At 39.9% G+C, this 14,705-nt stretch overlaps 1 protein-coding gene across 2 annotated transcripts in view; it reads left to right on the top strand.

The window, feature by feature from the left end:
• The window catches only part of Slc38a9 (solute carrier family 38 member 9), an 84,281-nt gene that overhangs the window by 58,497 nt on the left and 11,079 nt on the right, over window positions 1-14,705 (top strand). For both annotated transcript variants that reach the window (XM_028783643.1, XM_028783653.1), the window contains exons 11-12: window positions 4,690-4,796; window positions 13,584-13,697. In XM_028783643.1, coding sequence (XP_028639476.1) covers window positions 4,690-4,796; window positions 13,584-13,697 — 221 coding nt within the window. The remainder of the gene's footprint in view (window positions 1-4,689; window positions 4,797-13,583; window positions 13,698-14,705) is intronic.

Genomic DNA, 14,705 nt, shown 5'->3' with positions numbered 1-14,705 from the left:
TCTCTCTCTCTCTCTCTCTCTCTCTCTCTCTCTCTCTCTCTCTTTCTGTTGTTTGTGGTCTGGCTCTTTCAGTTAGCATTACCCTGTGAGATCGGGCCACGATGGCACATGTGTTGTACGTGAGTGTATGTAAGTCGTTGCTGTTATCACTGCTTTGTGTATCTGCCACAGTCTGGTTTTACAAATATTGAAGATCTGTGTAGTCTCTTAAGTTTTTGCTACTAGTTTCAATTTGCAGTACTCTTCATTCTCATACATCTTGAGGAACGTGTGGCTGCCTTCTCATGGGTATAAACCTAGGTCAAAGTGTCCTGCTTAAGAGATGCTGTCAAACAGCTTTGCACAGTGGTTGTGCCCAGTCTGTTCTGCTGACATTGTTTATGGATTGTAGCTGCTCCAGGTCCTCACCAGCACTTGGTTTTCTTCTCACCTAACCTTTCTGATGCATCTCTGTTTGTTACATTGTGTGTCTTATTTGCATTTCACTGATTGCTAATAAAAATGGCTCCTCTGTTCATTTTGTTCTCTATGCAAGGTTTCTCCATGCAATCCAGGTAGCAGGGGTAGGGGGACCCCTAGCCATCTCCTTGCCTCAGCTTCCAGAGTGCTAGGTTTACAGGCATTGTGTCTTCGTGTTCAGCAAAGTAGCACTTGTTCATGTCACTAGACTCGTGGATCTGCTCTTTGGTGAAGTACTTCTCTGAATGTTTTCTGTTTTTCATTTCTTAACTTATATTTCTTTATTCTGTGCATGAGTACTTTGTCAGATGTATGTATTGAAATTATCTTCTCCCTATCCCCACCACCTCCTAGTGTTTGAAATCGGTCTTAGGGTATTGCATATGCCAGGCAAGCACCATAGCTCCATCCCAGCACAGGCTTGGATCCTCTTCTGACACACATGTTCAAAACAAAAGACAAGGTGGTTTGAAAATGACTAGAGCTTTAAATTTGTTGTGAATCTGACTTCTTTAATTATGAGATAATAATCATAGCATGAATGTTACATTGTTTGAAAATTCATATTTGGCATATTTCTCTGTGTGTGTGTGTGTGTCTGTGTGTGTCTGTGTGTGTCTGTGTGTGTCTGTGTGTGTCTGTGTCTGTGTGTATGTGTTCATAACTGCATTAATCATAATTGCAAAAGTGAAAGCAACCCAATGTCTGTCCATGGTCAATATATAAAACATAATGTATCCATACAGTGGAATATTATTCAACATTAGAAAGGAACAGAGTAGTGTGGTGATGATCACACAACTCTAAATAAACCATTTATATTTATACTTTACATGAATAAAACATATATGAATTATCTTTTAATAACAATGAAAAATCTCAAGTTTTTAAAAAAGTTATTCAAATAAGTATTTGTGTCAGTCAGTCGCAAAAACCTCAGTCTGGAAAGGGCCAAGTTTATAAGGCATCACAGACAGGCTCACTTCTTTGAGACCAGTCAAAGTAAAATTAGTAGATCTCAACTATAAATAGTTTTAAGTACAATTTTGATCGCGTCCATGGCTGAGAGTTCTTCAGTTTTGAAAATAGTGTTCCTGCTGTATGCCGGTGTTGCAGAAAACCTGGTCCACCATCCTCCAAGAGATACCAAGTCGAGCAGTAGAGCAATGGATGCAGTAACCATCGTAACAAAAGAAACACCCAAGGAACCCCAGAGTACAGAGGGATTGCACATACAAGAGGAGTCAGAGACAGGCTCTCCGAGGGACCTATTAATGGCTAAAAGGAGACCTCTAAGTGAGAAATTGGAGAATTCTCAGGGCCATGCCATGCTTGCCCAGTTAAGGCCTGAAGTAACATGACTCATTTAGGAAATCATGAGAATCTGAATGGCTCAAGTGAAAGAATACTTATTGAGAAAATGATAGGAAGTCCTAAAAGGAGTGGAATGAACAGCCTTCTCTTTTAAGCTAAATATAACTCTAAAGTCCAGTCATGACCTTCTCCTCCCCTCCGCCTACACTTGCAAGATAGGCTTTTATGTCCTCAGAAGAGCATCAGGGAGAAGGAAGAATGGTCCTATAGTTCTCTGCTCGAAAACAGAGTTTAAAGTGAAGCTGTCATAATGGAATACTCCCCAAAAAGGGTGAGGTCAGGGGTGCTTTCCCTCCATTAGTCACTCTCACTCACAGTGGAACGCTGTCAGAACCTTTGGGGCTGGGCTAGCACTGCTCACCCAGTGCTTGCCTCAGCACCTCCTAAAACTGCATATGTCCCAGAGAATTAGAGCCAGGAGGATCATGTAGTTCATAGTCATTCTCAAGTACACAGTGGGTTTAGAGCCAGCCTAGGCTACATGAGATCCCATCTCCAAACAAAAAAGAACCTTAGGACCTAGCATAAACCACAGCACGGATGAATACAGTAATGAGTGAGCCAGGCCTCAGATCCCTTCTCACTGCCCAGTTTCTTAGACCACTTCCAATAGCGAATGGATTAGTTTAGTTTTCCTGTAAGCAGGTCCAAAACGGGCTTAGAAGAGCAAGAAATATATTGGGGCAGCACTAGTGAAAGATTAAAGGGTTAGGAGCAGGACTAAGCATGGTCTCGATATGTAGGAAGGAAGCAAAAGAACGGAAGCAGATTAGACAAAAGTAAATTCAGAATGTCCTGGGCAGCCTGCTATGACCCTCAATGCAAATATTGCCTCTAGAATAGTCTAGGGTCACACAAATGTGCACAAACCCTAATTCACTGCAATGCTCAGGGCTGGCTAGTAGCTGTCCAGTGGAAGAATGACTAGGGCAGGAATAGCAGCAGACACCCGAGGGCTGTATCCAGAAACTATCAGCTAGCAATCTCCTTGCTTAGGGTCTCACTTAAAGGGAAATCTGAGTGTTGTACTTCCATGATAATACATCTAAGTACATGAATGTACTTTTAGCTTGTAGAAAGGAAAGTATTGATAGGCCGAATTTAGGTCAGTTTTGCTAATGTGGATGGGATTGTTTGATTTGTTTTCTTAGAGCTTCTAACCTGTTATTATATGAATATAAGAAAGATGTTAATGAGGCAAGGTAGCTGTTGAGACAAGACCTCACTCTAGCCCAGGCTAACTCTGGAATTTACTAAATAGCCCAGACTATCCCCAGCCTCCCAAGTGCTAGGATTACAGGCATGAACCACAATGACTGGTGATTTTTTTTCTTAATTAGCTGCTTTACTTTGTGTGTGTTTGTTTGTTTGTTTGCTTGTTTGTTTGTTTGTTTTTGGAGACAGGGTTTTTCTGTATAGCCCTGGCTGTCCTGCAACTCACTCTGTAGACCATGGTGGCCTCGAACTCAGAAATCCACCTGCCTCTGCCTCCCAGGTGCTAGGATTAAAGGCATGCACCATTACTGCCCAGTGGTGCTGCTTTACTTTGGGTTCCAGCGAAAGAGTTTGTCAGTTATTTCTCTGTTAAACATATTAGTAAGTTAGTTTATCAGCACCTGATTTTTGTCACCATTTTCAAAAATAGGGCTTTTGTAATCGTGTGTGTGTGTGTGTGTGTGTGTGTGTGTAATGCTGTTGTCAACTAGAAGTGATCTCCGTTCATTAAAAGGTGTTGTAAAAAGATTACTAAAAACATTTTTTTTAATCTAACAAAGGAAGAATTTCATCCATGGATAAAAGATATAGTTGAAAGGTGACAGACAGGAAATATGACAGAAAACAGAATAAGCCAGGCATGGTGAGTAATCCCAGTAGCCTGAGTGTGAACCTCAGGAGGCTGAGACAGTAAGACAGAAAGAAGGGAAGCAATCTGTATGTGCTGGCCTTACCTTCTGCTTGTGCTTAGAGCTGGAGACTGATTCTTAGTGGCTTCATTTCCTTTCCTAACTCAGTGTCAGTGGGCATTTTCTACACTTCTGCTCTCTGCACCAAGCTTAATGGAGGCAGATTGTTCTCTACTTTGCCACATGCTGTGCCTAGACCTACCAGGATTGCCAAGTAAATTGTAGCCTGATTCCACATTAACTAATTGTTCTCATATTTATTACCTGCCTCCAAACAGTGCTTATAGAACATTATTTTTAAATAACTATTTATCATAGAAAATTAGGCAGTTAATTTAAAATAAATCCTAGGAAATCCACAGCGATTCTGTCGACACTTTTTCTCTCTTTTCTTGAGTACATAATCTGTAGCTGTTTTTGTGCATTTTAAAAAACAAAACCAAATCATTCTTGACAAGCTTGACTTCTAGACATTTGTCCTGGTATTAAATCTCGACAGCATAATTTTTAAATACTGCATCCCACTGTAAAACTATATCTTAGTTTATCCAGTTTTATTTTTAAGAAATGCATTTTAGATTTGTCACCCAAGAACCATGAGTAGTCTTTTTCTCTCTGTGATTCCACTTCTAGAGGGACTTTCCTGAGAAGCACAGGTATTAGAAACGAGAAAGATTTTGGACTCATAGACCCTGAATTTAAACTTAATTGTGGGGTCTCAGCTATGGGAGACTAAGAGAAAGCCACAGAATGCACTCTCCTTTACTCCTTTTCTTTCTAAGTGTTTTGACCACATCGAATGCTTACCTTGAAGGACCTTATAAACACTTGAATATTCTTATTCCCTAGGGCAAATAATAATAATCCTCCTAAAGAGGGTCTGATTCTAGTGGCTGATACGACTCACTTTCTACTTAGCATTCTAACATTTTGTTTTTGTCTTTTCTCCTAGAGATAAGAGCTCAGTTTCCACAGCTGACAGGGGTGCTTACTCTGGCCTTCTTTATTCACAATTGTATCATCACACTCTTGAAAAACAACAAGAACCAAGAAAATAATGTGAGTAGCTAACTCGGGAGCTGCCTCGGTATTTCCTAAGCATAGGCTTTAATGCGTGTTTGAAGCACTTTATGTTTAGGAGTAAAATTATGCTATTTGTTTCCACATCTTAATTATAGATCAGTGGTCAAACATATGAAAATTTTAGATGGTAAGCATTTTAGGCTTTGCAGGCTATATGTTCTTGTTACAGCTGCCCAATTCTGCTATTGTGGTATGAAAACAGCCACAAACAATAGATAAACAAATGAGTAATATCTATGTTACAAAAAAGCCTTATTTGCAAAAGCAGACAGCAGGTCAGAAACCTCAATAATAATTATAAAAAATTGAAGATACTAAAGGCAGGAAAAGAACAAAAAATAGATGTGAAAAAGAAACTAAATGGCAAGCTAATATTGAAAATTACACTAAATATAAATGCTCCAAGCACTACAATAAAAAATTGTCAGATTTGTTTTAAAAAATAAAATTAATTACATGGTATCCTTGAAAAACTTAATATAAAAATATAGCCTTGGAATATAATCAAGTAAAAAGTCTATGTTACTAGCAGCACAAATAATAATGCCACAGTCAAAGATGAATGATTATACTGTGATCCTTATGGACTGATTCGCTTGGAAGTACCATGGTGATATACGTAAAATTTACATTTGAGAAAATGGCCTATAGGAATAAGTTCATCCTATGTTTGATTTAGATTTGGCCATTTGCTAATATTATAAAAATATTAGTTAACAGTATTTTTATTCTTAGTTACTGATAATATAATATTACAAATGAAGTACTATCTAGTTGATACTGTTAGATCACAATATTCTCCATTTGTGTTCCTTTTTTTCTCACTTTCCATGTTAAGTCTATTAGTTCTTATAAGTTTGTTTGTGTTCAAGTCTGTAAACAAGACATCCTGCATTGCAGAGGAAATGCTATGTGTTTTCTATTTACTTTGCTTTAATATCAGTTTATACAGAAATTATGCATTGAAATACAGTCATTCTCAAGGAAGGAAGGAAGGAAGGAAGGAAGGAAGGAAGGAAGGAAGGAAGGAAGGAAGGAAAAAGGATTAAATAAAATGTAATAATACTGAGTCTATATTCACTCAGTGATTGGAGTGGGCCTACAATGTGGCAGAGCAGGTAAAAGCACTTACTGCAAAGTCTGTCAGCCTGAGCTCAGTCCTGACTGAGAGCCATGCAGTAAGAGAGAGAACGGACCCTGGAAAGATGTCTTCTGACCTACACACACAGATACACACACACACACACACACACACACACGAACCACATTAATAATATGTAATTAAAAGCTAAGATAAATGAAGTAACAACAAACTAAGTAAACTAGTACACAATTATAATTGGAGTTTTCTCCCCTCCTCCTGAATAGCTGGTAGAACAAAGAGACAAAAAATTACAAGTATGGAAAGCATGAAAAATACCATAAACTTACTTGATCTAATTGACATTTAGTCTCAGTAGCAGAATGTATATTCCTTTCAAATACTCAGAAATACCAGCCATAGGGTACATGCTAGGTCACAAAACAAATGTCAATAAAAGCAAAGGAAGATTATGCCAAATATGTTTTCTAGCCATAAGAAAGTAAACGTACAAACTAATAACTGACATTTGGGAATTTACAAATATATGAAAGTTGACTAACATTTTCCTATATAACCAGCGAGTCAAAGAAGAAGTCACAAGAAAAAATTAAAAATGCTTGAAGGTTACTGAAAAATGAAAATTCAGAATACTAAAACCTATGGAATTGTACCTAAGCTACATTTAGGGGAATATGTACAGTTATAAATATGTACATTAAAAATAAAATTCTGCCAGGCAGTGGTGGTGCATGCCTTTAATCCCAGCACTTGGGAGGCAGAGGCAGGCGGATTTCTGAGTTCGAGGCCAGCCTGGTCTACAGAGTGAGTTCCAGGACATCCAGGGCTACACAGAGAAACCCTGTCTCGAAAAAACAAAATAAATAAATAAATAAATAAATAAATAAATAAATAAAATTCTAAAATCAAAAGACTAACCTTCCTCTACTTCCAAGTGCTAATAAACAGGAAAATCAGGAGTTCAAGGTCATCCATCACTACATAGTGAGTGTAAGGCCAGCCTGAGCTACGTAAAATCAAGGTTTTCAAAAACTGTAAAGTAATTTGCTTGTATAGTCATTTTGGGGTTTTTTTTTTTTTTGTTTTTTATGAATGTTGTTGTTGTTGTTGTTGTTGTAGACAAGGCATTATTGTACTGTCGTGGCTGGCCTGGAACTTGCTGTACAGACCAGGCTGTCTCGGAACTCACAGGGATCTGCTTCCTGAATGCTAGGATTACTAAGGAGTTAAGCTGCAGGCAATTCTCGAATTGCATGGTTCCCTGTGTGCACACATTTAATTGCTGGATCAGATTACCTGAGTCCCAATGTGGTTCAGATTTTAGTTGAATAGAATAATGTGTACTACCCTCAGTTCACAAGCCACTGAGTGAGTAACAAGTGTGCGGTGTGATTAGTGACAGTCACATTCTCCTTAAAAACCAGGTCGGGGTGAAGGAAGTTTAGTTCAAACTACTCTTAAGTTTTAAAAAACAAACCAGTCTAATGTTCAATGCTTCTGATTAATTCATGTATTTGTTTATTCATTTTTTTGCACTGCTGGGTATTTAGCCTAGGGTCCTGTGCATGTGGGAAAGTGCTGTACTGATTAGCTCCAGCCCCAAGCCCTATGTCACAGTATTTTAAATTACATGCTAATATTTCTTTTATCTTTTTCCGTTTTGTAGCAAATACTAAAAATTTAATGTTCTAACAAAAATTGTCAAGGATTATACAACCATCATAATTCCTGTCACTGTGATGGATGTTCACAGAATCTGGCCACACAGTAACTTGTATGCTGCACTGCCAGATGCAGACTGTCAGTACTTAACTTTTGCTCCCCAAAGTCTCAAGTAGAATTGCTTTTCTAGAAGGTTGGGCCTGTTTGTTTGGAAGGGTACATGCCTCTTCGTGGGAAGCTGAGAACTGGAGAGAAATATGGGTGCCTTGGTTCACTGTCCCCAGGGCTGAGGAGGTCTCTGTTTGTCTCTGTCTGCTCGGCACGTGCGCACAGACCAGGGGCTGCAGGTGGAGGTCAGTGGGAGCACACCTGCTCAAACTGGAGTGCTGGATGCATGGCTTCTTCTGCTGCTGAGTTGGTCAGAGAGGGCTCTGTAAAATAGTATATTAGGTGACTTAAATGCCGGTGTTTAAATGGATTTGTTTCCTTTTCACTGTCTTCATTAAAACTATAGTATGAAGTGGTGGTCTAACTTTAAAAGGTTAAAAAATGGCCGGGCGGTGGTGGCGCACGCCTTTAATCCCAGCACTCGGGAGGCAGAGGCAGGCGGATTTCTGAGTTCGAGGCCAGCCTGGTCTACAGAGTGAGTTCCAGGACCGCCCGGGCTATACAGAGAAACCCTGTCTCGAAAAACCAAAAAAAAAAAAAAAAGGTTAAAAAATGTTTTAAGTTTTTTTACAACCTTATTTTGTGTGTACAGTGTTCTATGTACATATAGAAATCAGAGAACAGCTTTGAGGAATCAGTTTGTTCCTTCTGTCACATGGGTCTTGGGGACTGAACTCAGGTCCTGAGGTGTGACAAAGGTCTTTACCTGCTGAGCCATCCTCTGGCTCTAGTTTAACTTTTTTTGTATAAAGCACTGTACTTCATCTGAACTTCTTTGTTTGTTTTTGTTTTGTTTTTCGAGACAGGGTTTCTCTGTGTAGCCCTGGCTGTCTTGGAACTCACTCTGTAAACCAGGCTGGCCTCGAACTCAGAAATCCACCTGTCTCTGCCTCCCAAGTGCTGGGATTAAAGGCGTGCGCCACCACCGCCCGGCTCATCTGAACTTCTTAAAATGTTAATTACTACTCAGAAAATGAACATTTATGAAGTACTATGTGCCATTGCCTTCTGGCCACTCTAACTGTATGCAAATATATCCAAAACTGGCTTTTATATTGGCATAAATCAAGCTAAGTGGACACTCTATTGACTTGCTTGACTGTACTTTTAAGAGCTTTAAGATTATACTTTTTAGGATCTTTTCCTAAATAATTTGACTAAAAAAATGTCCATTTAATAGTGTGATACAAGATTTCCTTGGGATGAAAGTCAGAAAACAGGAGAGTCATAAAAGCATTTGAGAGTAGAAAGCCAGGCCATTCCCTCCAGTGTCTCCACAGCAGTGTCTCCACAGCTGGACCTGACCCCTCCCTCTGGCACTTAGGAAGCGTAATATAGCCCTCAGCAGCCACCCAAGCACTGTGGCCTGACTTTCCAAGTTTAACTTCCCTTGCTGACTTTTGTCACTAAATGTAACTTTGTAATGTGTTTCTCAACTGTATATCATTCTATTCCTTAAAGCATACTTGATCAGGAAGACATTAGGGTTGAAAATAAGCTTCTCCTCAAAATACATAGTCTATGTGGCTATGGATTCCCCTCCTGAGAGCTGTTGTTGAGTCAGACCTTGTGCAGAGTTTCTGATTAGCTTGGCTGTTGTCCAGATTTTGTCTTTAAAGCGATTTGAGATACCTCTATCTCACTTGCTATTCTTTTTTTTCTTGTCTGAGTCTGTAGATACTCGGCTTACATATCAAAAGTTTTTATATAAAAGTTCGGGGTAGATTTGTGTGATTGTCATTTTTTGTAGTGCTTTACAGGATAGTATTTTTGCTATGAACAGTACATGGAACAAACAATGTTTGACAAACAAAAGTGTTCCCAGATTTGCTTTTGATCTACTACTCTTCTGGAGTTGACATTCTACCTGCCTATAGGTCTTTGGTCTTCCATTCATTCCTTAAATACGAAGCAGAGAGGGGGTACCTTACTGTGCAGGCCCCTTGACAGTCTAATATCACCACCTCTGTCTCTTTTTAAACATACTGTTTGCTTGGAGCCTCTCCATCCTCCCTCCCTCCCTCCCTCCCTCCCTCCCTCCTTCTTTCCCTCCCCTCCTCTCTAAGACAGTGTCTCAGTGTAGCTCAGGGTGCCCTCAAACTCACTGTGCAGCTGAAGATGACTGAACCCCTGACTCTCCTTTCTCTGCCTCCCAGTTGTTGGTGTTATGGATAGGATCTATGACCTCAGTGTTCCCAGTTTGCCAGAAAATACCTCTCCCTCCTCTCCCATGAGATGGGGTTTAGCAATCTGTATTTTAGGCCTAGTACAGAAATGACGTGGGTTTCAAAGAATACTAAGCCCCCAATACGTGCATGCTATTCATAGGCAGCATGGCTCCTCAATTATGCTGAGCCTCAGCTATTTTATAATGAAAGCATCACTTCTGCTCATCAGTATTTCCTCGTGAAAACAGACACACAACTTCTGAGTCGCTCTTAATGTGTGCTGAGTACATGAAACAGGGCTGTCCTCACAGGCCTTGGCATTTTTCTTATATCTCTAATGATGCTTTCCTGTTATATTCTTTTTTACTCCTTTTTGCCTCCCTTTTTAATTATTAAATATGGCTTAAATACCTGGAGACTAGTAAATTCTTCATAGTAACTAAGTGCACCCAGTTGGGTACCAGAAAGACCTTGTTTGGAGATTAGAATATTGGCTTCACCAAACTATTCACCATATAATGATGAGCAAGTTCTTGTGACTTCTGTGCTTAGTTTAACTCATCTGTAAAGAAATGGGCTGCAACTGTGTTATAAGGTTTTATGGCCTATGGGAGCTTAGTGTAGATGCTGGTAGATATATTCTTATCTATATTTCATTCCTACCGTCAGTACCAGGACATCCCCCAGCAAGACCACAATGCCTGTGGGTGGTAAAGGGCATGGAGAAGAACCATTCTAGAAACAGCTGCAAGGAATGGCATCTGCTTTATTGCATGTGAGCAGCCACTTCTACAGTAGAAGTCTATCGACCGTGACTGTTAGCACATCTGGACAGTGAACGCTCATACCACCAGTGTGTTTATAGGGAAGACACACAATAAAGGAGACATAGAGAGTGCAGACTCAGTCACAGGCCAGCTACCAGCTACTCAGACTACTTCAGAATTTACTCTTCTGACTTCTGGTGCATGGTGTGCTATGCTGTTAGAAGCTTAGTATGCCAGAACGGCTGGCTGGCAGCTCATGCCTGCATTTTCTCCTACAGGTTCCTGCTATGTCCAGTATTGCCCTGGGAATTGGAAGTAGAATATAAAAAAAAAGACAGGGTCTCATATTCCAGTGGTATGCATCTATTTGGAGAGAAAACTTTAATAAAAGAACTATTAGGTTTGGCTATTTTTTAATGTCAAGGGACATCTTTCCACTTGAGAGCTTTTTTCAAAAAAAAATGATTATATGGGGAACTAAAGCAATGACTCAGCCTTTAAGTGTGTGAGCTATTTTTGCAGAGAACCCAAGTTCAGTTCCCAGCACCCACATTGGGCAGCTCACAGCTTCTTGTAACTCAAGCTCCAAAGAATCTAACACTGTCTTTTTGCCTCTGGGGACACATGCACTCCTATACATATATACTGACATACAGGCACAGGCACGTGCATAAATTAAAAATAATAGTAATAACTCTTTTAAGTGGATTGTTTTTATAATGAAAGCTAATGGCAATTAGAACAAGTATGGCCCCGTATGGCCAGTGCCCTGCGAAGAGAGCCGTGGAAGGAACACTGTTGTTAGGAAGCACTGGCACCATAGCCCTAGAATTACCCTTCTCGGTTCCCAGGGTTTCACTAAGGTACTTGTTTTACAGAAGTTGGAAGAATGAACATGATTCAGGTGGTATGTAAATTAAGATTATCAGTGAAATCCTTCCCTCCTCTCTCTGACACAGCTGAGTCTGCCTTTCGAGGGTTTGTCTATTTGTCTATTGTTTGTTCCAGTACCTACATACATGCGCGCGTGCATGCGTGCGTGTTTTGCATATGTATGGCACATGGAGGAGCCCAAGATTGAAGTTGGGAATCACCCTTGATTGCACTTACAGAATCTCTGTCAAACTCAGAGCGCACAGACGTGGCTAGCCTTGCCAATCATTTTTACTCTTTGGATTGCCGTTGACATGGGATTATGGAGATCTGAACTCTGGGTTTCAAGCTTATGTAATGAGCACTTTGACTACTGAGCCATCTCCCCAGATTCTCAAGATTTTTTTTTTCTTAAAGAGGCTATATTGGACTAGACAGCTGGTTTAGCTTGTACTGCTTCTTAGAGGACTTGAGTTCAATTCCTAGCACCCACATTAGGTACCCATAACCACTGTAGAAGCTCAGGGGGATCCTGGGGTGCCAGCACTCACAGGCGCCTACAAACAAACACACATATACATAAAAATAATACATCTTTTTTTAAAAGGGGGCTGTCTTGATTCTTGAGCCAGTTGAGTAGGTGGAGACTGGAATGCCTTGAAATGTTTTCATTGAAGCCAGCTACTTTCTGATGTGAAAATGGGATTCCTTGATTTGCTCTTGCTCATCCCACATAAGAGTGGGACACAGCCCCAGGGGAAACTGGATTCTAGACAGAGCTGGGCACTAGAGCTTCTTGAACTAAGAATGAAGGACTTGGAAGCCCTCTCCTGAATAGTAAGCTCCCACTGAGGTTTGAGAGACCTGGGACCAATTTGCATAAGCCTCTAGCTCTGAAGGCTTTTTCCTGATAGGGAGAACTTGTCAGTTTATTGTCAGTTTAGAACTGACCTTAAGGTTTCTCCCAGGTTGTTGTTTCTCAACCAGATTTTTGAATCTCAAGTTTATAAACCACTGCTGCTGCTTCAGCCCATTCTAAGACTCATCCAGAAAAATCCAAAATGTCCCCCAGTTCCAAGTGTCAGACATCCTTGCCATGCCACCAAACTTAAAAGTCACCTAGATTTCTTTTTCTAATCTGTTTTCCTAGCTTTTGAGTTATTTCTATCTAAAATGATCGGGCCTGTTGCTACAGTTCCTTTTGTGTTGAATTGTTTGCTGTAACTTAAGTGGTGGAGACCATTTGCAAGCTGTGGAATCTGCTTTGCTTGGATCCAGCAGCTGGCTGCCTTCAGTCTCGGAGCTTTTTATTTTGCATGGACTGGGAGGATGAGAACAGCAGTAGAAGAAAGCAGCCTGCTTGGTTTAATAGTCTGTTTGTTTGCTAATTCCGGTAATAGCTTTGGACAGCTATTTGAACAGCTGCTTTTAGAATGCCCTTTTGTTTCACATTTAAGTTTATAAAGCTGGTCCTTAGTGCTCACTTGTCTGCTCTTTAACTAGTGTTCCTTCTGTATTCAATATCCTTTAATATGTTCTACTCCCATGGCCTACGCATACTTTAATGATAAAAGCTAATTTGCTAAAGAAAGAATTTTTAAAAATTTGCAGGTCAAACCAAAAGTGGATTATACTTTCTTTTACTTATACTTTTGTTATTTTACTTATTTTTTTTAATTTGACGAATGTTACCTTTTGAAATTAAATTAGAATTTCAGTCATGTTAAAACCACAGTTTATATTAGCTTCCCAAGTCTTCTAACAAGTAGTTTAGCCTACATACTCCAGACAAGTTTTAAAAAATAAAAATTAGACGGAATAATTTAATCAGATTTGTGTGTGTGTATGTGTGCGTGTGCGTGTGTATGTGCGTGTGTGTTACTGCATTTTGTGAAAATTAGAACATATACAAACACATACAAAATAGAAAGATAAATTTGGATTTATCTGTCATCCTTGCTTAAGTAGACTTACCTTGACTTCTTTGTATTGAGTGAGCATTTTATTCTGTGTTTACATACAGGTGAGAGACCTATGCATTGCTTATATGCTGGTGACATTGACTTATCTCTATATTGGTGTCCTGGTTTTTGCCTCATTTCCTTCACCTCCATTACCCAAAGACTGTATTGAGCAGGTAAGGCACCGTGTACGCCCATGTGACGTGTACGCCCATGTGACGTTGTATATGTAGCAGGCAGAACAATACAGGAGCAAGACCAGCCAGTCCTGGTTTGAGTATCAGCTCTCCCTTTCCCGTCCTTTCCAGGTTTCTACTTTCTTTTGCATGAAGTAACATAATACACGTATGCTCCTTTTGGTTTGTACGTGAACTCTGGAGTAAGGTTCTGCATATTCGACAGTTATAATGCTGTATATGTATTCCTCTTAGAATAGACCACTGTTTCTGGTTTTCATATGGATTTCTAAAACACTCCACTGAGGTCTCTGGTTTTCCAAAGCTTAGCTGTAAAAATGCCCTGGATGAACCAGTTTTAATTCATCGGTCTTTAAGGACAGCTTAGGGACTGAGTAACAAGGAGTGTAAAACAAAGACAGACTATTTAGCTATTAAAAAGTGTGAGCCAGAAACAGGAAGAGAGAAATCCTTCAGTAAAAAGTTGTAGTGAAATTTAGAAATAGTAACATCTTATTATTAAAGAATTTCTTGTGAAAAACATTTCATGGGTGACTTTCTGGTCAGAGGAAACCCTCTAGGAGTTCAGTAGTAGTGTTTTAAGCTAGTTACAAGGTGTATTTCAGCACCACTGATAGTGTTCTCTACAAGGAGACAGAGGCTGCTCCTGTGTGGTAGCAGGAAATGTTCTTGTTCTCTCTGTGGCAACCAAGCATTTACAGAAAATTTCCCCGATTCCTAAGTCCACATAAAGCTTCTCCCCAGGGAATAGGAATATTTGTGGTATTCATAATTAACTTTTTAAAATACCCAGCTGAAATAAAGAAAGGAAGCCTACGTGTAGAAGTAAATCCCTCCTGCTTAGTGCTACACTGCAAGAGCTGATGGCACTAGGAGTCAAATGCACATGCACTGTGCCCAGGTGACAGATACACACTCACTATGCCCAGGTGACATGCATACTCACCATGCACAGGTGACAGATGCACACTCACCATGCACAGGTGA

This window comes from Grammomys surdaster, unplaced genomic scaffold (assembly GCF_004785775.1).
Source record: "Grammomys surdaster isolate TR1022 unplaced genomic scaffold, NIH_TR_1.0 99, whole genome shotgun sequence".
Classification (NCBI taxonomy): domain Eukaryota; kingdom Metazoa; phylum Chordata; class Mammalia; order Rodentia; family Muridae; genus Grammomys; species Grammomys surdaster.
The sequence above is the reverse complement of the archived record's forward strand: the minus strand, read 5'-3'. Positions and strand labels throughout refer to the sequence as shown.